The following is a 27,037-nucleotide window of genomic DNA, read 5'->3' on the forward strand; positions in this document are numbered from 1 at the left end:
CTGCAGTCTAGTCATATAGGGGTTATTGGATGTAATCAATTGTTCTCTACTCTGAGGGAAAAAGCAGAAATGATTTTAAAAGAAGAAAGATAAAGTGTTTGGATAACACAAGTATATTTGAATATGAATAACCTACATTAAATTTTAGGAACAGTGAATGTTAAGACTGATATTATTTGTTCATAAATTCAAAAAATGCAAATCACTTATTCCATTAAGGTACAAATGCTGTACAGAAATAGAAAGCTATCCCCAGTTTTGGATGCAATCCAACCACTATGTGTGAGAACAAAGAGAGTTGGTTGCTGCATTAGCATACTTCCTTGTGGGATGAGACATCCCAGTACAGATGTTGGAGATGACATTTTCTCAAAGCCTTATCTAATAATTGGATGAATTCTACAGTCAGCATGTGGCTACAATTTACAGATGTGAATCTTAGTCATTTCTGTACTGATTCTAATTGGTGAGAAGTTTTAAGATTCATCCCAGCATATGAAGAGATCTAGACTGGAGAAAGTGAGGCTAAAAAATGGTCTTCACTTCCACCCTCAGAACTGGAAACTGAAGAACAATTGCAGAACTTAGTCTTTTATATCATGCATTATTATTTTTCTGTCTTTTGTTCTGTACAAAAATGTAATTCATCTCTTAGGTATGTTGGCCCATAGCCCTTACTTCTAATAATATCAGTTAGGCTTAGCATGATAATACGTTTGTGGAAAACTGATTCTAGATTTTGGCAAGGGTCTGTTCTCCGAGCTTGTTTAGTTTCATTACCAAACTATGTAGCATCTTCAGTGGGGGTTTTGGGTGAAGTGCCTTGTGTCAAACATGCTTTAAGCATATGTATATTTATGCATGCACATGGCCAAAGCTGAGAAGAAGTTCTGATTGTGAGACACATTTTTTGATAGAATTGAAAGGAGATGTTGGGAAAAATTGGACATGGAAGAAAAATAAAGAATGGGGAAAACAAAATGGAATTTAGAACTGCTGGAAGAGAAAGTACAACTCCTGCATGAAAATGTGTTAATCTCCCAATATAATGAATTGGGAGATTTATATAAGTGCTGTTGTTCTATCTATTTTGCACATATGTGCAATGTCAAAAAACATGCACAATGCTGCTTTTATCATTTGGCCCTTCTTTCACTTTCTGCAGAAACCACTTCTTTGAAATAAGGGAATTCTGGAATTGAAATACATGCAATACATGATAGAATTCAAGGGAAAAAATAATAGAATCATAGATTTGGAAGGGACATAATAGCTCATGAAATCCAACTCTTTGCACACAGCAGGATTTACTGTACCATCTGTCTGAAAACCTCTGGTATAGGGAAAGAACTGACTCCCTATGGCCACCTATTCTTTCCAAAGTCTAATATGTATCTACATCTCTGAAGTTTCATCCCATTTGTTCTGGTCAAGCCCTCTGGAATAACTGGAATAAGTGGAAACCTTCTATAGTGAGGCAGTCCTTATGATATTTGAAGATATATATTCCCTCTCTTTTCCCCCCCTGAAAACTAAAAGTAACTGTCTTTTATCAATTTCTTATAGGCCAGGAGTTTCAGTTCTTACAGCCTTTCTTGATGGCCTTTCTCAATATTTGCTCTAGTTTATCAATGTATTTTTTAAAAAACTGGAGTGATTTAAAATAATTTTAAAAAATCATAAATGTAGTGAAAATATTAGAAACTAGCAAGGTTGCAGTTACAGATGGTATAACTGGGGCATCTTAAAATATGAATATGATTTGCTTATGTAATCACTTGTGTGACTTGTTTAATGTATGAGACAAGATAGCATCTGTCTCTGACAAATGGAATTTGTTTTTGTTATTGTTTCTGTCCAAAGAGAAAAGTAGCAAGACTGAACGCAAAAACTGTATTTGTTGGTTAAGGCAAGGAGGTTAGTAGAATTTTGAAAGGTTATGGAATGTACAATAAACCAACTTAATGTAGTGTAGTTCAGTTTTATGTTGGGCAGGGACCAAATAGTTGTTTCAGGAAGTTATTGATAAATGAATGAATGCAAGAGAGAAAGGTGGTTGTATAATGTAAACCGAGAAAGTATGCATGATAAGGTGCATATTACAGAATGTCTTGTACAATTTAATTATTTAAATTATAGAAGTAAAAGCATGCATGCAAGAGAATAAATAGCATTCCTAGTGAATTCTTCAACAATAAGCAGGAAGGAAAGAAAAGATATATGACAATCCCTTGGTTGTTTCAGGCATTTATAGTTAAATGTATAAAAATACCTGTGATGCCTTTAGGAACTAACTGATTAGGGACCTGACTATATTTGTGTTTTTCAATGCAGATGTTATTGGCTGATTACATGATGCAATCAGAAGACTGGATCTGAAAATCTCTAAGGATTTTCCGTGCTCCTTTTTAAAATGAACATGAAACCACTGAGTGAGATCATTTGACCCCATAGGATGAGATATCATCAGTGGGCTGGTGATGCACACATCTCCATCCTTGGTGATCCTGATAGTCATCTGGCAATGAAAACAAATAAAATAAAGTCTCTGCCTGGCTCTGAACCATTTATATTGTAAAATTGCTTCTGTAGTTAGTTGTTTTAAAGTGTAAACACTGATTTATTTAGGTTTTGTTACTTGTTATGTAACAAAGGCAGCCATTTTTCTTGGGTAAATAACTTGTACAAGGAACTTACATACTTTTTTTGTGGTGAGTAATCTTTTAGGAGTGTGCCTCACTTTTTTCATTTTTCTATAGGACAACTGTACTTTGAAACATGCATAAATGAAAAGTTTCCTATTCCTCTTGCAAAATGATTTATTGCTGTCAGACTGTAATCTAATTTCAGATGAGCTCACCTCTCTGCCTTGAACTTCCTACTGCTCTCCATGGGAAAACACACGTTTTCAAACACACTAGGAATGTTATACAGAAATTTTTGTTTCTTCAACCAATTGGTGTAGAAGTCATTAAGAGGGATACCCTCAAAAGCACATTTTTTGTGCAAAAGAATCACAACAAAAATTACTTGTACCAGAACTTGGTCTGGTCTGGGTAAACAATACATTCTTACAAGCTTTTACACTAAATTAAAGCTTTGGAGGCATCTATGGCTAGACAAACTATTTATTTTTCTGTAATATATGTTCAGCTGCCAACAATCAATAATTTTTAGTTTGCTCATTTACTATTTTACTGATAAGTACTTCTTCTATACTCATGATTATCACATATATCCCAATATCATATTTTAAATTTCAAATGTTATTAAATCTTCGAAGAAAGTTCTAAGAGATGTTGATAAATTTACATATTTTAAACTCCCTTGCTTGTAATGTTTTAAATTAGTTACAATGTGTTTATTTAAGTTTCTGCTATGTTTCCATTTTGCTTGTAGCTTTTTTATTTTATCCTTGGCAGGTATTCCTATATTCCAAAGATTTAAATCTGCTTTCTATACACATTTAAACAAATAAATATTTCATTCAACAGTTTATGAACCATCTTGTATACAGAGGTTGAGGTTGGGGGCTTCAGTTGCTAGACCGTTTTTTCTAGTGATTGAAATCCTTGCTATGAGACATGGTGGCTTGAAGTCTTGCTTAAACATCTAGAAATGCTTTTCTGTAATGGATTCTTGGAATTTTATATACAGTACTGACAAACAGCACGGTAGTTTGAAGGCTGGTCTATCATTCTGAATACAGAAACAATGATATCCAGAACTCTCAAGTAAATTCTGTGCAAACTACTGTATAATATATTTCTTTCTGGCATTTTTGTGATCCCACTCAACACAATATATATTAAAAAAGTGTGTGTGTATGGGGGGGAAACAGGTAACTGAGTGACAAAATAATAAATAAAACTCTGCAGGTGGAAGCAGAGGCTGATCTTCTCTGGGCTCAGAAATTAAACATGGTCAGGAGCAGCTGAAGGAATTGAAGGTGATGTTAGATTTTTTTTTTTAAAAAGTAGGTAATGGGAAATTTCTTCTGTATAGTACAAATGTTTCTCAATATCCTCAAGATATGTAGATTTTAACTTCCAGAATTCCGCAGTCCGGTTGCTTCTGGCAGCTGAAGTCCATATATCTTAAAATTCCCAAGACTGAGAAACACCACTATTGAATAGATGTGTCTAGCTCAATTCAGACATTATCTTTATCTTAGAATAAGCAGACAATACTATTTTCTATAATAGAACAATTATGCAATATAGCAGAGAATATTGATAGTAGACATTTTCCAAAGTTTAGGAATTTTATATACTAATCTGAAAAATGTCTTAGAAATTGGGAAAAAATTGATATAAGATGATCCTCAAATACATAAGTGACAGATGTACCATAGTTCATCTCTGTTACAATATATCATAGTAAATGAAATGCCAAATATAGAAAGAGGCAGGATTTTTACTCACTACTGCATAACCTTTTGAAATTATAATTATGAAGAATGAGCTATATGTACCTTCTCAATAAAAATTCCATGACTGATGTACTAGATATAGATTAAAAATAACATAGTAAAATATACTCTTAATAGTATTTTTATTTCCTGCTGAGGTTGAAAGATCTAATGTGAGGCAGAAATTAGAATAATGCTCTTGAAAAAAAGAAAGAAAAAATGAGATTTTGTTTTTAAGAAATGAACATTTGCAGTTTTTGAGAATTCTGGAATATAAACAGTGAGGGAAAATGGTATGTTACATGCTATTAATAATGGTCACTCAAAGCAATATAGTATACGGAAATAAGAGAAATGTGAGGATCATGATAAATTATTATCTTACAAATCAATTATAAACATTTGTTTGACCAGTTTAACATAGTAATTACACAACACGTACATGAACTCAGGATGTTTTTAGTTCTTCTAGAATCTAGGCTTATAGGATATATTTCTACTTATCAAAGCTTCTTATTGATACAATATTAATTCACTGAAAAATTAGAAGTTTAGAATTATACTATAATAGCTACTTAGATCATTGAAACTGTTGTTTGTTCTATAACAGAACAATTATGCACTCTAGTGAGTGAAATATTTAAGAGTTATGGAAACTGGAAAACTATATAACTAATTATTACTGCTGTGTTCCCAAGCTCAGTAATAATAAAATGCAACGGACATCTAACAATACAGTTAACATACATTTGTAGCTTGCTCCCTGTCAATCATAGTTACTGGGAGAGATGTGACCCAGTAAGAAAAGAGACCGGTTCACTGTGAGACCTGCTACTCACTCTCTTACAGTGTAACGGCCCCCCTTCCAGCTGAACATCACTGCAGGGACATACACTGAGAGACTAACTTAATTCAGAAACAGATGTAGAAAGACAAGAGTAGTTATCCTCAAGGCATCTACCACATTTCTAGTTTTCTTGGTACATGATTGAAATCTATGGGTTTTTTTAAATTAATGAGGTTTACAGAACCAAGTGCTTCTTAGTGAAATATTAACAAGTTGTCTTCAACGCTAACAGTTTTTAGTGACTTAAAAAGATGTAAATATCATTTTGATGTCATTTTGATATTGACTTAGATACTTATAAATAAAGCAGCTTTGATTTAATACTAGTATAAATTGAAGAAATTATAAATGGAAAAAAATATTTTTGAAGTCGAAGGATAAATAAGAAGCATTACTCCATGCATGGAAGGAGAAGAATATACTCAGAGCTATCATAACTAGATGAAGGATTTTTTTTTTACAGTAACTCACTTGTCTTAAGATTTTTTACTACCATTCCCATTCTTCCTAACCATGCACACACAAATTTAAAAATATATCAATAAAGGTTCTGTTGTGGTATTTTAGGATCAAACTTATGTCAGAGATTTGGTCAGCTAAGAAATGTAAGTGGAGTTGGCAGTAATTATGGAGTGATATTTTTATGCAGTATAAAGTAGAATTGCATGGGTGCATGTAAAATTCATCCAGATCCCTAACTGAAGAATCAAATTGTGTAAGCATATACCTGCTTGCTGGGTAGTCTGCGATGTCTGGGGACTTGGTTGTGCACCACACTGAACTGAGGCCATAGGTCGGTACTGCTGGGTTGCTGAGGTAGGGTATTGACCAGAAGGATAATAATATATAGGCATCTGTGAAATAAGGACCATGTTTTTATAAACTGTACAAAAACCCCCACTAAGTATTCAAAATTATTTGTGAAATTGAGATCTTTTGCTTAGTAAATCTAATAAGGCAGTGGTACAGAAAAAAGCAATAATAAATGGTAAGCAACAAATGCAAAAAAACCAAAATGAATTTTTTATGAAGTATAGAAAACATTTTATTAAGTAAAATACCATCAGCTTGCACACAGATGAAATCCTCAAACAGACAAAAATGTAGCTGTACAGAACTGAAAAAGGAACTGCTTAAAATATACAATTTGCTTTCTTAAGGCTTTCTATGACTTTGGAACAATATCTTATTAAACCAACATTAGGATGCATAAATATCACAGGTAAAATTACAAGGGTAAAATGTTGTTGGGATGATCACCAATGGAAGAACTCAAATAACAAATAGTAAGAAGGAGAAATGCATTTCTGAAATATTGCTTAAAAATGAGAACAAAAACATTGTTTGGAAAGAATGATTTCAAAACAAAGAAAAGTCCTATAAGACATTTTTATTACTTCTCCATAGGAGTTTTCTTTACCAATTGTAATTTATGCACTAGTTATTTATCAAATTTTTATGACGCTTAGCTCAGGTGACTCTATGTAATATCAGCCACATACTCAGTATATGTTTTGACAAAGTTATAATTAAAGTTAGAAAGGTGCCTGAAACTCAAATTAACCTGTATTAAAATGTAAAGGCACAAAGCCAGCTTTATATTATCAGGGACCATCATACTAATTAATGCCTTAATTACATAATTTCATAGTTCAGGTGAACTGAACTTATCTATATTTTTTATATTTTGAAAGTAGATTCAAAGTCAGGGACAAAAAAAAAAGAATTTTACATGTTCCTATGTTCATCACTCCCTATAAACAAATTATCTAAAACAAAAAAATTGTCAGGTTATATTTTATTATTACAATGTGTATTCTTAAAAAATCATAAATTGGTAGCCTACACAAACCAATTTATATATCATACAGAACAATATAAACTGAAATCAATTTATCTCTGTAGAATTAAGATACTATTATCCACAGGGAAATTATTTTTTACATTGACTGGAAAATAATGCATTTATTGTATATTTATTTAATGGTTTATTAATCTAGCCATTGATCATTTTTAAGAATTCTGTTGCTGGATGAGGTACTTGGTGAGTAGAAATCCTATAATCTCAAATGATTAATGGTTAACTTTTGTAGTAACCAAACATTCATAACTTTCCCAAGAAATGACATTTAAAATAATCAAATGGTTTAAAGCAAAGTGATCAACAATGGAACTGAATCTTAGCAGTAGCGATTCCATTAAGTTTTACAGATTCAATATTTAACTACTATTGTAGATTGTTTTGTAAATCCTGCCAAATGGACATTCTTGCATCTAGGACACTGATCAAATTCTTTTGTATTTGCACCTTATATGCATAAAACCTGAGGGCATGGACAAGATGATTGGCAAAGTTCAGCCAATCATGCGTTAGCTCATGATCATGTTTCTTGGGGTTTATTATATTTAGTAGGAAGAGATAATTAAACTTTTTCCAGGGGGTAAAAAATTGTTAGAAGATGCCCTGATCACTAATGAGATTAGGAATGGGTAGCATGTTCTCCCCTGGGCCTCCACCAAGGATATAACTAACTTCTCTATCCTTCTGAAAAGAATACATTAGACATAGTTAGGACAACTTTGTAATGGTTCACCTCATACCTGCAGAACCATTTCCACAAAATGGATCTGGAAGATTTAAGGTCAACCTCTTTGGCATTCTGCAAGCTACAATTTTCTCCCTGTTTAAAGTTGCTGAGTGAGATTATTTAGACCTTTACTAAAGTGTGCATTTTACCACTTCATCAGGTCTAAGTGAAAATTAAAATGCTGAATCATTGTGTCAGGCAATAAACTGGCCAATTTCCAACAACTGATGATCATTCTTGACAATCTGCTGTATTAAGAGTACATGTCCCATAATCATTATAAATATCTGGAAATTAATAAATTCTATTAAAAAGAGCAGCATAATGTTGCTTTTCTCCAAAGTGATCCTGAATTTAAGATATTTTCCCAACAATAAGCAGACTAAATAAGGTCTAAACATATGTAATAATTCTGTGAATTGCCCAATTTCCCTATTTTGTTATCACTTATTAGAATCTATTGGGGGTTTTTTGAGGGGGTTCTCTCTGCTCTCTTGAGTTTGCTTGTTTTCATGCAGACGTTTCATTACCCAAACTAGGTAATATCATCAGTGCTAGTAAAGAGTGCTGTTTGCTATCAGTTTATATTTGGTGTTGATGGGAGTGGTCTTGGAAGTTCTTTGGTTGGGCTGTTTGTTGTTGACTTTTGGGGGAATCTTCTTGATTGGGGTATTGTTTTCTCGATTGTTGGTCTGATGTTAACCTTGGAATTAATCTATGCTGATGGAGGTGCTGATTGATTTTTTTCCTGCCTTGTGTAAAGTTTTACACACAGAAAACATGCCAGCAAACAAAGGACAGAAGTTACACTCCAGGAAAGAGAACAAATATTAATAATTCAATTAATAACTATTGACAATATGAATTCTCTATAATATAAGCAACTCCCTTTATAATATTATTGAGTCCCCCTTAATATTTATACATAAAACCATTTTTTTCATGAACTTCCCTTTTATATTAGTATATTTACATAAATTCACACTGATACAGGAGGATTCTGAAATAAATTCTGCAGAAGTCAATTGTCTTACTCCTAGGGATGTATGCTCAACCAATGGTGGTACTGAGGATGGGTCAGTTTAGAAGTCGTGGTAAAAATATGAGGAAACAATACAAGTCCCTCCAATGGCTCTTATTTCCTAGTGAAAATGCTTAGGACTACTAATCCTCTTCAGTCAGCATGCTTGTCCCACTTCTCAAAATATTGCCTTCATATGTATGGAGTGCTTGTTATGGAAACCTCTTAATGCATGGAAGTGTTGCAATTAAGAAGCCTGATTTTCTATAATCCTCATTAGCATGGAGAGATTCCATGGAAGGAGAATCTTTCTGTTGGAAATATTTATCATCTGCCTATGCAAACAAGAGGAGTTTGAGTTAGTAAATTCTAATTCTCTCTGAAACACAGGGAGCAGTTTCTCTACCTCTCAGGACTGTTAGTAGCTATTTGCTTTCTATGTGTTCTTTTTTTTTTGCTAATGCAGCTTTAAGTTAATCTCACTTGATGCAAGACCATTTCACCTAATTGATGGATATTTATTTGAGGAAAAAAATCTTTCTTTTCTATTTAATTGTTTGGCATGATAAGTGTTTATTACTAAGGGAATCCGTTGATAATTTTCATTTCATTTCCATTTCTTCTCTTTCCTGGAGTGTTGGAAATTGTTACTTTCATTTTGTCAATTGTTTGGTTATTCTGGAAATGATTTTTCTTATTAATCTTTATATCAAATTCATTTGGCTTTTAATTTCAATAATTAGAATGAATGTATATTAATATTAATAACAATAAACATATATTCTACATAAGTGTAAATAGATGTGTATATTCACCTTTATTCATAATAAGAATAAACTTTGAAATTGATTTGTATATATGTTGTGTTCTTACTGGATTTTGATACAACATCCCATTTGGAATTTATTTCTTAGCTATGTCTCATGTTCTTAGCATGAAAATTGCATTCTCAATACCTTTCTTCTTTTGGAGTGAAAGGAGATGTTGGTTATTATTAGAATTAACATGAATCAGAAGCTTTTGCTTCTTGATTTCCTCAACAAGTAAGTTCATCTTGGCTTGTTTTAAGCAAATCACAATTAAATTTAGCCATATTTCATTCATTTGGTGGTAATGATCAGCTGTGATTAAGAAACAGCAGAAACAATTATTTTTTTATGGATATATAAAGCATTGAGAAAGAAACACTTAAGTTCCGCAATGGATCCTTTCAGCCAATTTGTTTTTATTCATCTAATTTATTGATCACCTCAATACCAAAAATCTATAGATAATATACACGTATCACCTCATAGTCAATCATACATTTATATGCATGGCAATATTGACCACAAACTTTTTACTCAGTTTAAATAATTTGGTTGTTCCATTTTCGAAACCTTCACATAGACCATCTATCAGCCACAAATACATTTTCGATAAAATTTATCTAGAAGCTTTTGCTTGTGGTCTACAATCAAAGTTCTTATTCTGTTGCAATGTTCAAGATGCAGTCTCAGATATTTGCTGGCAGACAACAGAGTCTAATTAGTTTTAGGAAGACAGAACACATTAGAGATTTGCCATGTCCTATGTATTTCAAGTCAATTAAATATGATTCATGACTGTTACTAACACCAGAGGCAATGTGGCAAATTGGTCTCCACACATTAGAAAAAAGGAATCCCAGATGAATTATTTATTTCCCCCTGAAATAATAATAAACATTTGCAGATGTATCCTGAAGCACAGTGATATATTTCATGAACTAATTTTAATTGATGAATCATGAATGTACATCATTTGATCTCTCATCACTATATTTAGCAGTTGACTATGTGGATTCTGCCATTAAGGTAGAAGATGGTTAATCAATTATCAGTAGATGCACAGTAGATGCACACACACAAACACACACATATAGATGTGATGATAAAAGCATAGTATTCGGTATATCCAAAGTGATGAAAATAATTTCTGGAATAAAAGAGAAATTATAAGAGCCACCTAACACCAAACTAATGCACTTGTTAGTAAAATGACAAATATACAAACCAAAATCGGCCACAAGTCAGTCATAGCATGTTTATTGATAATTGCAGTTTTTCACATAAAAACCTCTACTATCCCATTAGTTGATCTCATGAAAATTTCATTGCTGATATGTTCATGTATTAGTGCTGTTGCATTCCTAAAATTGTTGCTTCCCCCTTTTATTCAAGTTATGTCGCTAAAATGTTATCAAAATGATGCCCCAAGAGAGAACGAGACAAAAACCATTATCAACAAATGCTCACCTGAGCAGATGGTGGTGGTTGTACATAACCCTGTGCAGGTGCTGGGTGTACTTGAGGAGATACTGGTGGACCTGAACCTGTAAAACCTCCAGTGGGAAGTTGCTGGCTTGGGGCTGCAATGACATAACCAGTCTGTGGGGAAGTCTGTTGTATAAGAGGTGAAGGAAAGACAGGACCAGAAGGTGAATCAGAGTTGTCTCCTGATGACTGACGACTTAAACTCATCTGGCTAAACTGTGTTGTGATATCATCTCGCTGTAAGGATAAAGTCAGATGGGAACGATCAAAAAAAAATAACTGCAGAGAATACTTGGAAAACAAATCAAATCAAATCAAAACAAAAATTTATTTTAAAAAAACACCCACCCACAAGCAGCAGAAATTTAAACACACATACTTACAGAAACATTTCAATGAACAAACATAAAATAAACGAAATTTTAGATTAAGAAATCTAAACTTCAAGAAACTTAAATACTACATTAGCTTTGGTAACATGATTTTTGTTTTTGTTATAAATGCAGCCCTCAAAATAATGTTTATACTATGATGCCTCATTGTTAAGGAAATCTTACTGAAACCAGTGAAAACAAGTTTTCAATCACTATGTATTCAAAAGACACAAAGAATTGTAACAGAGGTCAAAAATAAAAACAATTATACTTGACAAAGAGATTTGATACTTTAGTGGTAATGCAACTTTAGTGCTTTTTTTAAAAAAAAATATTATTTCCTTCAAATCATTTTTTATTTCTGCCAACTGCGGTTTTCTGTGCAGTATTTTCTTTAAATTGAAACTCCCCTACTTCTTTTCTAGAGGTGAGAGAAATGACTAGTACAAAGTTATCCAGATCACTTTGTGCCTAACAGAGAACTAGGACTCACAATCTCTTATTTTCCAGCTTGATTACAACAAACCAGCCTTTTTTTAAAGCTTTATGTAGGGAAGTCAAGCAAATTGAATTCTTGAGATTAATTGGCAAAAATAAGAGTATTTACCCTGTTAATGATTAAGCAGGGATGGAATATAAGCATATATTTTTTGAAATTATTTGCCATTTTCAAAAATACATTTTGGGCAGACTGTATTGACTGAGGAACTTTTCAAAGGTTGATGTATAAGGCAAGAAATGTATGGCAATTCTATTCTATTCTCTGGATAATAATGAAATCCAAGGAGAGGGTTACGCAGATTATGCAACACAACTATGAAAAAACCCCATAGAAATCTATAATACCATAGAAAATTGCTGTGGTGGAGAAACTGTTAGAAGATGTTGTGGAGGATAGGAAATAGCTGGATACGGTACTGATTGAGAAGATGTCTGGAGAGATGAAATAGGCTAAGGAAATGGAACAGAAAATGAGGAGAGATTCAGTTATTGCAATTAAAATAAGATGCTTTTTTAATCTGTACCATAACCAGAACAATAATCTAAGGGGGATTTCTCTGGATTCAAGTTAAAATAAATAAATAGTGTTGGCGAAATCACTGTGAGCTAACATCCAATACAATGTTGGCTATGTTTTAAACAAAATAAATAATAATAATCTTTGTTCGGAGGAAATAACGAAGTAGATTTTAATGTTTTATGATCTACTAAGTATCTACTATAACTAGATGTACAACTTAATTTTTCAATTGACATGTAGTTTCACGTGTAGTTTACAAGTTGTAACTTTACATTGTTGGCAAACAACCAGTGATATAAATTTTCCATCATGTTTAATTTCAATATTATTCTAAAAAAATCTTCCAACTCAGGCACTGTTCAGGTTTTCTGTTGGGCAAAAAGTGTCTATACTGGCCCTAGTGAATTATATAAGTCAGAAGCTTCTTCCACTTATCATTCATACTTGTGTGATAAGACTTGTCATTTGTTGCTGTGGTTGCTGGGCAAGTTGTTGGGATGATGGTGGTTGTTGAGACTGCCCAACTATCTGGCTTCTAACACCCTGCTGACCAGTTGGAGGGTGATATATTGCAGGTGTCCCATCAGGATTTACGAATGGCTGACCTGTAAAAAAAAAGACTGTTTAATATACTTTTAAATACAACTTCATAAAATACAGTAATTCCTAAATTATTTCACCGAACTTAGTTCCCTCATGCATTCACAGACAGAAGAGTACTGTACTAGAGGTCCTTGGTGCTCTCTGAGCTTACTTGTTTTCTTGCAGATGTTCTATTATTAGGTAACATCATCAGTACTACTAAAGACTGTTTACTGTCAATTTATACTATAGTGGCTTACCCCGTCAGTGTTGTTGGGGGTGATCTTGGAGATTTTTTGATTGGGCTGTTTGCTGTTGGCTTCTTTGGGAGTTTCTTGATTTAGGTATTGTTTCCTTGATTGTTAACCTTGGAGTTAATCTATGCTGATCTGGGTGCTGATTGATGGTGGAGTGCTGGTTAGCTGCTTGGGTCTTTTTGTTACTTTTTGAGCTGGGTGATAGTCTCTTTTGCATAGTCTACAGATGTTGTTAATGTCTATATGTCTATTGATGGCTGATTAGTCAGAATGCTAGGCTTTTAGAAATTCCCTGGCATTTTTGGACTTTGCTTGGTCTAGGATGGTCACATTTTCCCAATTGAAACTATGATTAAATCTGTCTATATGTTGTGGATGCGTTCTGCCAGTCTTCTGCCTATTTGTCCTACATAATGGTTGTTGCAGTCCTTTCATTGTATGTTGTAGATGACCCCTGTTTTTTTCTTCTGATATTGTTAGGTCTTTTGGGTCTGCTTAGAATGTTCTGAAGAGCTTCAGTTGGCTTGTGTGCTATGCTGAATCCATGTGGTTGTAGTAGGTGTTGGAACCACATGGAATAAGGATAGCACACAAACCAACTAAAGCCCTTCAAAACATCCTAAGCAGACCAAAAGACCCAATAAGACAGATTTAACTATAGTTTTAATTGGGAAATGTAACCACCTTATGGGATTATCTATATCACCATTCTATACTCCTATGCGCTATTAAAAAGCCAGGTCTCTATGATCTTGTAAAATGATAAGAATGTAGAGGTGCTATTAATTATAGGAAGCAGCTTACTCCAAAGAGAGGGAGCTGCTATATTGAGGACTTATTGTGCTTATTCCTACTTTATAATATGTTAGGGGAGCAGGTGAAGAATATCCCCTCCTGGACAGATCAAACAAGACAGGTAGAATCCCTTTACCTATTCTATACCTAAGCTATAAGGGATTTTATAGGTAACAACTGTTACTGAACTTTTGAGTTATACTCAGATATTTGCAGGTAGTACCAACAATATTCTTGCTACACTACCTCTTACATGTCTACATATGCTGTGTTACAAAAATGTCTCCTGTGATGCTACTAATACAATCCACAATATATTTTCTCAGAAACAGTTTTTCTGCTGCAGTGCCCACAATATTCACAATTTCAGTTTTTCCATACCTTTTTGCTTCCACTTTGCTATTTAAGGTCATATTATATAATTGCCAAAATAAGTATTACTTTGGAAAATATTTACTAATGTGATGGTAATTAGAGCTACGTTATTTCATTAGATTAGATGAAATCTGGACCAACAGAATTCTGGGAGTTGCATTCCAAAGAATACAAAGTAACGGAAGGCTAAATTATAACATTCAGTTTGAAAAATAATTAATATTTAGTTGTTCCTTTCCAAGAATTACAATTATTATTACATATGGCCAATCTCATTCCTCTGACATTTACTAGTTGTGGGAAAAAGTTGCTGTGTCAGTTCACCTCATTATTTTTATCATTTCAGAATTATGAAAAAGCTACCTACGGTATATTCAGCCTACTCCTCTTCCTTCTAACACAAAAATGGATGGTGGTAGTGGTTAGAGAGTAAGTCAGTGGAATACACATATGAAAATGTGGATGCAAGTTAACACAAGACTACGAGTACAAGTAAGTATCAAAACATGCAAATTATTTAAATAGTCTTGATGAATGTTTTTGCAATGTTTTATGTAACTGACACAACCAAATTATATTAGTTTTCTCTGATGGGACATCTTTCACTTTCCAGAGTGAAACTATGGCTCCCAGCATCCCTTACATGCAGATTAAGGCTATTTAATAATTGCTAATCAATGAACTGTTACTCATCTTTCTCTAAAAGATTTGGATGTTCAAATGGTTCAGTATTGTTTTTGTAATGCATTTTTGGACATTTATATATAGATGCCTACTATTGAAATCTACAGCCATTTCTTTCCATAAGAAGTCTTTACTGTCTTTAAAATACTAAATAGTATATATTTGAGCAAGATTTGTTTAAGGAAACTCTATAAAAATAATTGATGGACAAATTGGATGATTTTTCTATATTACTTGCCGATCACCACTATTATATTCAGTTACATTTTGTTAGACCTTTGACTGATATATGCTTGCTATTATCAACCTAGTTAAACTATTTTTACTTGCTATTTCTTTTTAGTTCCTTTTTTAAAAAATAAGTAACAATTAAAGATATATTTTATAGCTTCACAGCATTGATAACTTTGAGCTGTGCCATACAGAAATATCTGTAAGTATTTAACAATGTGTCCATCACTTAAATACTATATTAATTGTTAACAGCAGGAATTGTTTTAAAGGGTCTATGAGTTGTTACAGCAACAGAAAAAAAGAGAATGTTAATCAGGTTGACCTGTATGTGGATTGAGTAGAATACTTCCTGGTGGAATCCCTGCAGCTTCAAGTGGAAGGATGATATAGCTGGTGTTGCTTGGCAATCCCTGGCTACCTATTCCATTCTCTGTGTAGGATATACTGTTTGAAGATGTAGCTGTAACTCCAGGGACAGGCTGATGTGTTTGGGACAGAGATCCTGAGGACCCAGCACTGCTGGAAGATTCTGAACCTATAAAACAAATGTTCAATAAATGTTACAAGAATTCATTTTCAGGGCACCTTTGGAAAAAATACCCCTACAACTTCCATATGATAGATACAATACACAACCTGTTATCCATTTTTCCCTCATCCTCAAATTTTATGAATGCTAAGAATACACTTATATGGGTACAAGCATTTTAGGATTTAATATTTATTAAAATTATTTGGATTAGTTGTTGTTGTGACAATAGTGCCTACGCTTTTTCCAAAGAGTAAAAAACAAAGAAGAGGTAGAACAATGATCACAGTCCACCTACAGAAGGTGAACAACTCAATAAATAAATATAAATCACAGCCAACTTTAAATCAGTCTCTTGGCAGAATAGTGTTACATTTTATTTAATCAGTACATGCTTGAAAACATTCCAATTTAACTTGTTCAATAATTTCTTTTGGGAGTGGAAATATATCCTGGATTGAAATCTATTTCAATCTTATACTGGAGGTTAATTAACTAAACTTTTAGTGAACAATACAATGAAACAAATATTTACTAGTTTGTTTGATGATTATGAAAACAAAACTCTTTTCATGACTAATTTGTTAATGCTTTTTAAATACATAACACAAAAAATAAATATGTGATAGTTTTCTAAGAACAAGTATTATTTTTATTTTTCAGTTCATAAGATTTCAAATTTCGTTTAATATTGGTATTCATTTCCAAATTACCTTATTTAATGACCTTGCAAAGTTAAAATAGTGTAAATAGCTTTGTGATCAATCCTTGCATTTATGACTGTCTTAACATTGTGTGGTCATCTGATCGCCACTGATGTGCTTTGCTTGCAACAATCAGAGTTAATAGAGATGACAGAAAATTGCAAGTTGCAGTCACACAATCTTTCACTTAATGACCAATGGGGAAGTGAAGCTGTAAGCCCATCATGATCATGTGATTTTATGCTCAGTGACCATGGTGCTTACTGATGGAGGTTCTAGTCTCAATAGTTTTGCTAAATAAGGACATCTGCAAGCACTTAATAACTTTTAGTAATATGGAAATAGATTAAATATTTTATCTACTAATATAACAATTCATAACAACTAATTAAAAGAAAGATAGTAACTCAACCAAATTATTGATTATTTAAATTATGTATTTATTATAGTTGCCTATAAACATTTTAACTGTTTGTTGCTTTCTCAGACTGCAGGCTCCACATGTTCATATACCTATGTTCATTCAATTGCTAGTGTGTTTTTTTGCATTCATATTCCTTTCAGTTCAAAGGCTATACTTAAGGCCAGGGCTTTTTTTCTCATAGAACGCTCAGAACGGAGTTCCGGCACCTTTTTTGGATGGAACCTTGTATGGTAGGCAAGGCGGGTTGTATGACATGTGTGAGTTCCGGCACCTTTTTCTTTTACAAAAAAAGCACTGCTTAAGGCTATACTTAAAATGAACAAACATAAAGGTTTAGCACTGAAATACTCACTATATTTCACTCTTTTTCTATTATATCTTGCAAATTCCATTGCATGCAAAGTAAAACTTATTTCATTACTTCTGTGCTGGGTTCGCTTGCTGATTTGATACTCATGTGAGATTTTCTTTTCAGTTCATCAGGAACTATCCTGAGTGCTCATATTTGACTTCTGAATGTCATCCACTAAAAAGAAAATCAACTACACAAATATCTAGGACTGTGCAGTAGTTTGTTCAGTTTGGAAGAGATACTTTAGAAACTGAGTGCCAATGCAGCATTTGTCTGTAATATATTAAAAGGAGCTCTCTTGTTTTCCAGAATCTATTTTATGTTTCAGAGTTTAAAAAAATAAAACCTCTAACACCTTACTACAACACCAGCAGTATTAATAGAGGAGATACTCAAAGAAGTGAAAAATCTGTATGCTTTTTTTCCAAAATGCCAGCATTGTAATTTTATTTGTGCCTTAAGTTACATAGTTTTAGCTGAACACTTTAATGTTATAAATTACAAAACTGTAACTTTAGTGATTTGTTAAATGAGTAATCTCCTTCCAGCCTTAATACTGATTTACAGTTCTAATAATCCAGCTTGGTATATCTGTGATAGTTTGCAATGTTGCGTGGTCGCACAGAGAGACGGACACTTGAGCTGGGTAGTACTTCTTTATTGGATCAGGAATGAAGCTGGAGCAAAGGGGTTACCTGGCGTCTCTTTATACCTGCCTAGGTGAATCGCGACCAATAGATTCAAACCTGGGCTTCCCGCCAGTGCAGGTGGCCAATGGATTTAAACCCTGGCTTCCCGCCAGAGCTGACCATGCCCTGGGGCTGTCAACGACTTGCTCTATTCAGGCTTCCAGGGGTGGGATGCTATATATATATTTCTTTTCATTACAATCCTACTATTTTCTTTTTTTCTTTCTTTCTTCCCTTGCACTTTTAAAATTTTATTTCTCTTTTCTTATCTTAAAATTTTAATTTGTAGTAGATTTTAGTACTACAATACAGATTCTTAATAAAAATTAGAGAACAATTGCTCAGTTAATCCAATGAATAGCTGCAGATCAAACATTTTGGACTTCTGTTTTTTGTTGATTGCTTCATATAGACAAAAAATAATAATATGTAGATTCTTTCAGAATAATGGTGGAGATCTTTTCTATTTTTTTTTCATTTAAGAACCAGAATGGGTAGACCCATGGCATCATAACATCATGAACTGATAAAGGCCTCACTGACACCAAGTTATATGTTACTTAAAAAAAACACTTTATTATACTTTGTTAAAGCAATTAAAAAGTTTCTATACAACCTTTAAACAAGGTTTTTCTTCTTGTTTGAAATATAGGGAAGATTTTTATCACTGCTTTGGTGACTTGTTGCAAAACTTTAGTGATGTGATCTTTAAAAGGTTGAGAATCCGCAAAACTGTATAGTGATTAGCGGGTTACTGAGAGAGCATGAAGTACAGATACACAGACAATTTAGTCTGTTGTACATGATATTAGTACTACAAAATTATTTGAAGTATAAATTTGCAAAATAATTTGACTGATACCAAACCCATCAATATTTAACAGGTTTCAGTGTCTATATATGTTTTGTTATCATAACTATGGTAACCATAAGCAAAAGAAAAGGAAAAGCTTAAGAAAGGGATTAGCAAATATAATGTGGATATTTCTTTGCTAATCCCTTTCTTAAGCTTTTCCTGTTCTTTTGCTTACGGTCTCCTGTTCACTGTGGCTAAAGCCCTCCTTTATTCTTTTTTTTACCATTAGCTATAGCACCTAAGACTTCTATACTGTTCCACAGTGCTTTACAGCACTGTTTTACAAATATCAGCAATAATCTGTCCCCAGCAGATTATTTACCGACCTCGGAAGGATGGAAAGCTAAGTCAATCTTGAGCCCGTCAGGGTCAAACTCCAGGCTGTGAGCAGTTTGCCTGCAATACTGCATTATAACCACGCCACCAGGGCTCTGCTAACAGAAGCAGGAAAACTTTCAGTTTTTTGAAGTGAATCACTAGAATTAATTCAGAAAAACCTGAGAAGTATAAGTCCTCAGCAGAGATTGTATAGAGAATTGTAAGGTTTGCTCACCAAGATAAGCTGTAAAGCAAAGTGAGCAATATTACATTTTATTTCACCTCAGAAAGTTTTTTTCTTTCTCCAAGAACATTTGTCAGAACAAAATGATTCAGATAGTTTGCCTATAAACATATAACATGGTTGCTATTCTGAATTTTGTGCTTTCTAATACCTAAATCAAGCTTACTTTATGCATGTAATTTAAAATGGAAAAAATGCTAGGAAAAATAAAGACAAAGGTTATTATATATAATCCAAAGGGCTAGTTTTTTTCAGTTTAGCAGCAAAAATAGATGAATGTGGCAGATCTTATTATTATTATAGGAAAAATGTTGAAAAATACCAAATTTGCTATCTTCATAATGCACACAGAAGACATATTATAATCATTGGATTCCCAACTTTCATTCTAAACATTTGTGTTCTACTTAACTATTAATCCTATTAATCCTCATGTGGAGGAAGATACATGACATATGATCCGTGACTGAAAAGCCAATATGCATTCCTCCTCTTATATTCCACTTCTCTGGATTTGAAATGGAAGATCTTCAGAAGATTTTTTTTTCAGGACTGAATATTCATTATAGAAAGATTTGCATGCCAAATACTTATGCTCAGTAGAGAAATATACGCCAAACCTGATAAATACTAACTACCTGTTTTAGACAGCTTGCCGGTACTCCTGTTACTTGATGAGCTATCGCCTCTTGTCAGAACACTTATTCCACCAAAACTTGCTGTCTTCGTTACAGCTGGCTTTAAATTGCGACTGGAACTGTCTGAGTCTGTACTGCTCCATGGCCTTTGGTAATCAGTCCATTTCAATTCATTATCTGTGCTACTTTGCCGACTGCCAGATGTCTTCCCTGTACTATCTCTGTTACCCCTATAGCATCAAAGAACACAAAGATAATTCAAAGCTAAACTTTCATTCTTTCTTACCTTAGGCTAAGGAAAATCTCAACAAGATCAACTGAAGCTTGTATGTAAATGCTTGAGAAGGGACATGAGTTACTTGGTTCAGACAATGCAACAATAAAATCAAGGATATTTAGCAAGCCATTGTTAGAGGGACAGACAAATCTATAGCTTTTATTTGTGCTGCATTCAATTTCTTAGTCTCAATCTCAGTGGTACAATTCCCTTGTGTTGTTTTTTTAAAGAATCATGAAAAATACAGCTACATTTAACATAATTGCTAGTTTGGCTGAGACAATTTGTAAAAAATAAGCAGAAAGGATCAGACCGTGAAAAGTATGCTCAAGAGTACTTATATTAGAGAAAAATATATGTAAAGATGTATTTTACTTCTGAAAAATTGCTTATATATATATATAAGAAATACAACACCTCTGATGGTACGATTTCAGTGTAGGCATTTTTCAAATGTGTGACCATCAACTTACAAAATACTTCACAACGCTTAGGAAATTCCAGGAATTAGTCAACAGATTTAGAAAATGCTCAGGTTGCTTTAGAAACACTGCTTTAGAGAGTTATAAATAAAAATATGCAAATTGTGCAAAATTATTGTGCATTTTTAATTAAATTCAAATAGAGTTAAAAAGGACTTGGAATAAAAGAAGTTTGAATTTTGGCAAGAATAAAACATATCCACACCTATTATAGTCCACTCTATAAAAGTTTAAAATAGTTAAAAAATTAAATAAATTAAAATTTCATATATTTGTATGTTTGCTTTGTTTTTTATTTTCTATTTTCAATATGAATTTGATCTGTTTAAATGAAAACAAGTACAAGGCTTCAAAACATAAAATTATAAACATGTATTTAAATTCAAGCTGCATACCGGAAGAGCTGTCTTCTTTTGATAGTTTCATTGCACGTCCTATCATCCAAGATCCTGATAAAAATGAATAACAGAATAACAGAGTTGGAAGGGACCTTAGAGATCTTCTAGTCCAATCCCTTGCTCAAGCAGGAGATGCTACATTATTCCAGAGAAGTGGCTGTCCAGTCTCTTCTTAAAAGCCTCCACAATTTCTGAAGGCACGTCATTCTACTGGTTAATTGTTCTAACTGTTAGGACGTTTCTCTTTAGTTTTAGGTTGTTTTCCTCCTTGATAGGTTTCCATTGATTCTTTCTTGTCTTGCCTTGTGGTGCTTTGGAAAATAGGCTGACCCCCTCTTCTTTGTGCCAACCCTCAAATATTGGAACACTTCTACCATGCCACTAGATTAGAGAAACCCAATTCCTGCAACCGTTCTTCATATGTTTTAGCCTCCAGCTCCTCCCTCAATCATCTTTGTCACTCTTCTCTCCACTTTTTCCTAAGTCTCTACATCTTTTTTATAATATGACCAAAACTGCATGAGTGTGTTCTTATGAAGGCATTGTAAGGTGGTACCAATATTTTAAATGATCTTGATTTTATCCCTCCTTTTAGTGCAACCTAGGATTGTGTTGGCTTTTCTGGTTGCTGCCGCATACTGCTAGCTTATATTTAAGTGATTACCCACTAGGACTCCGAGATCTCTCTCACAGTTACCGCTATTGAGCCAGGTTTCACCTAATCTGTACCAAGAAAATTTGGTTTTTCTTGTCTAAGTGTAAAACCTTACTTTCTCTACATTGAATTTCATTTTGTTGAATGAAAATGAAAACAAAATATTTTTTTTAAATATTAACAATGGATACATACATTGATACTTCTGATACCATTGCCACATTTTATGACTATTGTTTTGCTACATGTAAAGGTGACTTTAAAGACCTTTTATTGCTTTCTTACTTTTAAATAAGCTATTTTTTTATTAGAAACACTTGATTAGAATTATGGAAATTTGTGAACTCCTATTCATTTTAGTGGTATTTCTCTGCATGCACATTAATAGTCGGCCATTGTAATTAAGAAATCATAAGATATCATTTAGATTTCCCAGGAAAATGCTTAAGTGTTGTTTATATACTCTGTAAAAGATATTTTTCTACTGTTAAAAATTAGAGATAAATATAGCTGCTAAATTTAATATAAAATAGGTATATATTTACCTGTTATCCATAAAAAGGTTTTCTTGAGAGCAAACTGACTGAAAAACAGAAAGAAAATGAATTGGTTTTAATTCTTGAGTTACTACTAACAGTTCCATCCCCCCCCACCTCCTCTATCTCTGGAATGCATATTTACTTTCCATATTTAAGCGCTAAGAACTTGCAGCCCATGCATGAGAGACAAGCAATACCGGAAATTTGTCTAAGAATGAGCTGATCAGAACAAAGTTTGTAAATTAGCCTATATTGGAATTCCTTTATTTCAGAAGAGATTACATGAATATAAGGTACTTATATATTTATTTAGAAGCAAGGACACAGAGTTACTTGTGCATTTATCCAGTTCAAAATCAATACCATAAGTAAGTTGCAACTAACACGAGGTGGTGGGTTTTTTTTGGATTAAAGCCAAGCAGTGGATGGAAAAAGAAACAAAATAAATGCTGTATGTAGTATAGTAAAACTAGGAGAGAAATTGAATTGAGGAAAACATATAACTACACAACAATTATATTTATATATCTACATTACTATGTAGAACAAAAAGGGTATTTTGTTCTATATAAGAATCATTTTGATTAAAAAAAAATCCACTGGCAAGAATATTTCACTGTAGCAATGTCTATATAGGAAAATAAGTCTGTGCTCATTGTTATACGACCCGTTCTCATTCCCTCTGACTTTTAGTTTCATATTCATGAAGCCTGCAATAGATAATTTTTGGAATTGTAGTGTATCTGAACAAAAGAAGAGAGAGTGAGTGTAAGAGTGTTAGCAGAATGGCATTAGCAGGGCATATCAAATTATAGTGCTATAAAAATCCATTTATGAGATGTTTTTGAATATTAGTAGCTTGCCTTGGTAGTTGGGTTATTGGTTTGATCTCTGAGCTTGGCGATTTGGCTGCAAACATTTTGTCTCCATTCGGGGGGACATCTTCAGTGTGCTTTGAATTGTGCTCGTCTGGCAGAGCACTGGACTTTAAATATCTTTTCATGTGATGTAAATTGGTGTGGGTATTATTTGTCTGGATGTTTCTGAGTATCATCTTAAACACCAAAGACTATGACCCAGCAACAACAACCATTCAATCAAACAGCCTGAAACCAGACCATTATTCAGAAACATCTGGACAAATAATACCCACACCAATTTACATCACACAAAAAGATATTTAAAGGTCAGTGCTCTGATAGATAAGCATAATTCGAAGCGCATTGAAGATGTCCCCCCCTCCCAAATGGAGATGAAACATTTCCAGCCAAATCGCCAAGTTCAGAGATTAAACCAACAGCCCAAATCCATTTAATTTCTACATTTCCATTTTTTGACAGGATGAATAGAAAAGTATTCATGAAAGAGTACTGATAAATCACATAATACATCCATTTTTATTTCTAGTACTCTCTTGTGAAAAAAACATGATTTAGACATTCAAATAAACTCAAATAACATTGGGGAAGGCACCTATGACACTTCATTCTAGCAGACCATTCATTTGTAACAAATTATCACAGTGATTTCAACTCACAATGTAATATATATGTACGATGTTCCACAGAGATGTAACTTGCCTGTTCAAAAATTCCGTTGTTATTTCTACTAGTGGTACAAATTCTGCATCAGATTTCCCATGCGGGATGAACTACAGTAGCAGAACTAATAATAATTTTAATTCAGAAGACTAAAAGCAGTGTCTTACATCTAAGTACTTTCACAAGAGCATGAGCAGAAAAATAAAATATATTCAATCCTTGCACCTATGAATAGTTATCTCAGTGTTAACTTGTTTAGAACAGCTAATTCTGTTGCATTATTTTTTATTTCTCTTCTAAGACAAAACACAACTTTTCTAATTATTCATCTTTTCAGTAAAAACTAATTATCCTGATAGCAGTATTTTTCAAGAAAACCTTTGCTTTTTTCATTGTCAGTTGTGCTAATTTTTGTCTTATGAGCTAAATGCTAGATATAGAAATTAAATGATTCTGTGAAATCTTTTAAGATACTTCAGAAGATGATTTGTGTATACAAAGGCTGGTTTCTAGGAGAAATAGCAGAGGAATATGGTTATTTATGTTGAAAGGACAAGTATAAAAAAACCTGACGAATGATATCATTAATATATGTCTAGTTACCTCTTCAGTATCTTGAAGGATATCAATGTAATCATAATTACAGCCTTAAGGGTACATTAAATAACAGTTACATTCATCTTCCATTAATTAATTAATTTACTAAATTTGTTTGCCACCCATCTCACTGCAAGGCAACTCAGGGCTGCAGAAGCTGACACAAGGCCGTGGAATATTAATTTAGTGCTGATGTGGATCTACATGGCGCAGAAGACAGACATTTTTTAATATATTAAAGGAAAGGGAAAGAAAAAAGAAGGCCAAAAAAAGCTTAAGAGGAAGCAAATTAGTTATTATCATATTTAAATTCACTTCACTTTTTTATATGCAGTGCTCCATTTGCTTAATGCTAATGCTACTGTAGTATAGCAAGCACTAACATTATTGTTACATTTTTTGCTTGCCATTCACAAATATAAGGGAAATATCACATAGAAAGTTGAATATATTTATAAATGTATTATTAAAGACCCCACCTAAAAATTTCCACCAACTGAAAATGTTTTCTTCAAACATGATTTTTCCTTCCCACATTTTTTACATCCATAAATATTGGCATTTATGTATGTAATTTCATTTGATATTTTTTAAAACCAAAACAGAACTTATATAAAACAGGTAAGTAGGGTAAAGGTAACTAAATGGAACATGGAACTTAAAAAGAAGTAGAATACACAAAACAATTATTTCAGGAGAACATAAGGAAATGGAATAATTTAAAAATAATATGTTTGCTTTGTATCTAAAATTCAGCAATGAACTTGACAGTTGGTATTTACTGTAAAATCAGAAGAGACAATCATCAATAAATAGTATAAAAGATATATCTTGTATCAAGACAGAGTTGTTTTAGGATCTATACATATCAACGGAATTACTTATACATGAAACTCTCACTGCTAAGCTTGTAAGCCGCCCTGAGTCTTCAGGAGAAGGGCGGGATATAAATGTAATAAAAATAAATAAAAAAAATAAATAAAAAAATAGTTTGAATAGTTGAATTTTCTTAAGTTGTATCTGATGAATGAAGCAATGAATGAATTATATGTATGTATGTATATACATATATACACACACACACATACATGTATATATACATATATAATTCTCTATTTCTGTTAACTTTGCTTTGAAACATCATTATTCCAGACTTATTCCACTTAAATGAACTTTCCTAGTGCTTTGATGGTATCATTCTACCATGGAGTAAAAGGATTAAAATTTATTTTTATATTCATTTGAGGACTGCCAGAATACCTATTTCCTACTTCAACTCAGGCAGATTATAAAGCACCTTGGAAATGAAATCTAATTTATTTTGAATAAATCTCATTACACTAAAGTTCACCTACCCACTCCAGTCGCAGACAAATGCTGATAATAAAACTGTTTTTGTACTGAAAATAGATAAAGTAGTTTTAGGTCAGCTTGGGTTGACCAATTCCCCCCACCCCAGCAAATAGCTTTGATTTTTTTGTACAACCTTCTTTTTCACTATTGGACAAAAGCAAGTCTTCTCTTCAGAGTTGATTGTCTGCCAAACTGTAATCAGTTCAGTGGTAATACCAAAGTATTGTGTTAAAAATCACTATTGGTGGAGTTGGGGCAGGCAAATAAGCAATATATAAAGTGACCTGTCTGATTAGTCCATTTGCTCAACTAATTCAATACTGTCTGTGCTAACTGGCAATGGATCACTGGAGAGTGCTAGTTATCTCTCAATCTGACAATATTTGGACCTGGGATATTGTATATAGTATTGTATTTTACCAAGAATTGTATTTTATTGTATATAGTATTGTATTTTACCAAGAATTGTCTATTTGCTAAACATGTAATCATTATTTATTTACTATTATTTCATTAGTTAAAATAGACTTAAGCACATACAGACTAAACATAGACTTGAAGCATATATAGTGGGATAATTACAAGATAAAAAGCAGATATTGTGAATTTACTATGAAAGTGCTCCAACAATTAACCTTGAATGATTGTTGAACTAAGCATGACTTCTGCTGATTCCATGAACACATTACACACATTCTTGCCAGTACTACTGAAGTCAGGAGATTTTTGACTTTCCACTGTAGCCTGCAGTCATGGCAGTTCCTGCCATGATATCCATTTGCCAATACATTCTTAGTTATTAGTAAAACAGTACATTAGTAAAATAATCCACTTTTTCTGTACTTAATTTGAGAACTGTATTGATTAAATAAACTTACATATTTCAAAAACTGCACATTAGTGCAAAGAACAGGTAGTTAATGACTGCAAATAAATCCTCCAGGCATTTTTTTCCAGA

The 27,037-nt window shown here is 33.0% G+C and overlaps 1 protein-coding gene across 1 annotated transcript in view; it reads right to left on the reverse strand.

The window, feature by feature from the left end:
• Positions 1–27,037, reverse strand: part of ARPP21 (cAMP regulated phosphoprotein 21) — a 141,320-nt gene that overhangs the window by 34,538 nt on the left and 79,745 nt on the right. Inside the window, exons 11-18 of the mRNA XM_081345175.1 lie at positions 22,595–22,632; positions 21,392–21,445; positions 20,235–20,467; positions 15,806–16,018; positions 13,001–13,161; positions 12,382–12,486; positions 11,144–11,398; positions 5,986–6,112 (exon numbers count right to left, since the gene is read on the reverse strand). Coding sequence (XP_081201301.1) covers positions 5,986–6,112; positions 11,144–11,398; positions 12,382–12,486; positions 13,001–13,161; positions 15,806–16,018; positions 20,235–20,467; positions 21,392–21,445; positions 22,595–22,632 — 1,186 coding nt within the window. The remainder of the gene's footprint in view (positions 1–5,985; positions 6,113–11,143; positions 11,399–12,381; positions 12,487–13,000; positions 13,162–15,805; positions 16,019–20,234; positions 20,468–21,391; positions 21,446–22,594; positions 22,633–27,037) is intronic.

The sequence above is a fragment of the Vipera berus genome (assembly GCF_964194415.1).
Source record: "Vipera berus genome assembly, chromosome: Z".
Taxonomy (NCBI): Eukaryota; Metazoa; Chordata; class Lepidosauria; order Squamata; family Viperidae; genus Vipera; species Vipera berus.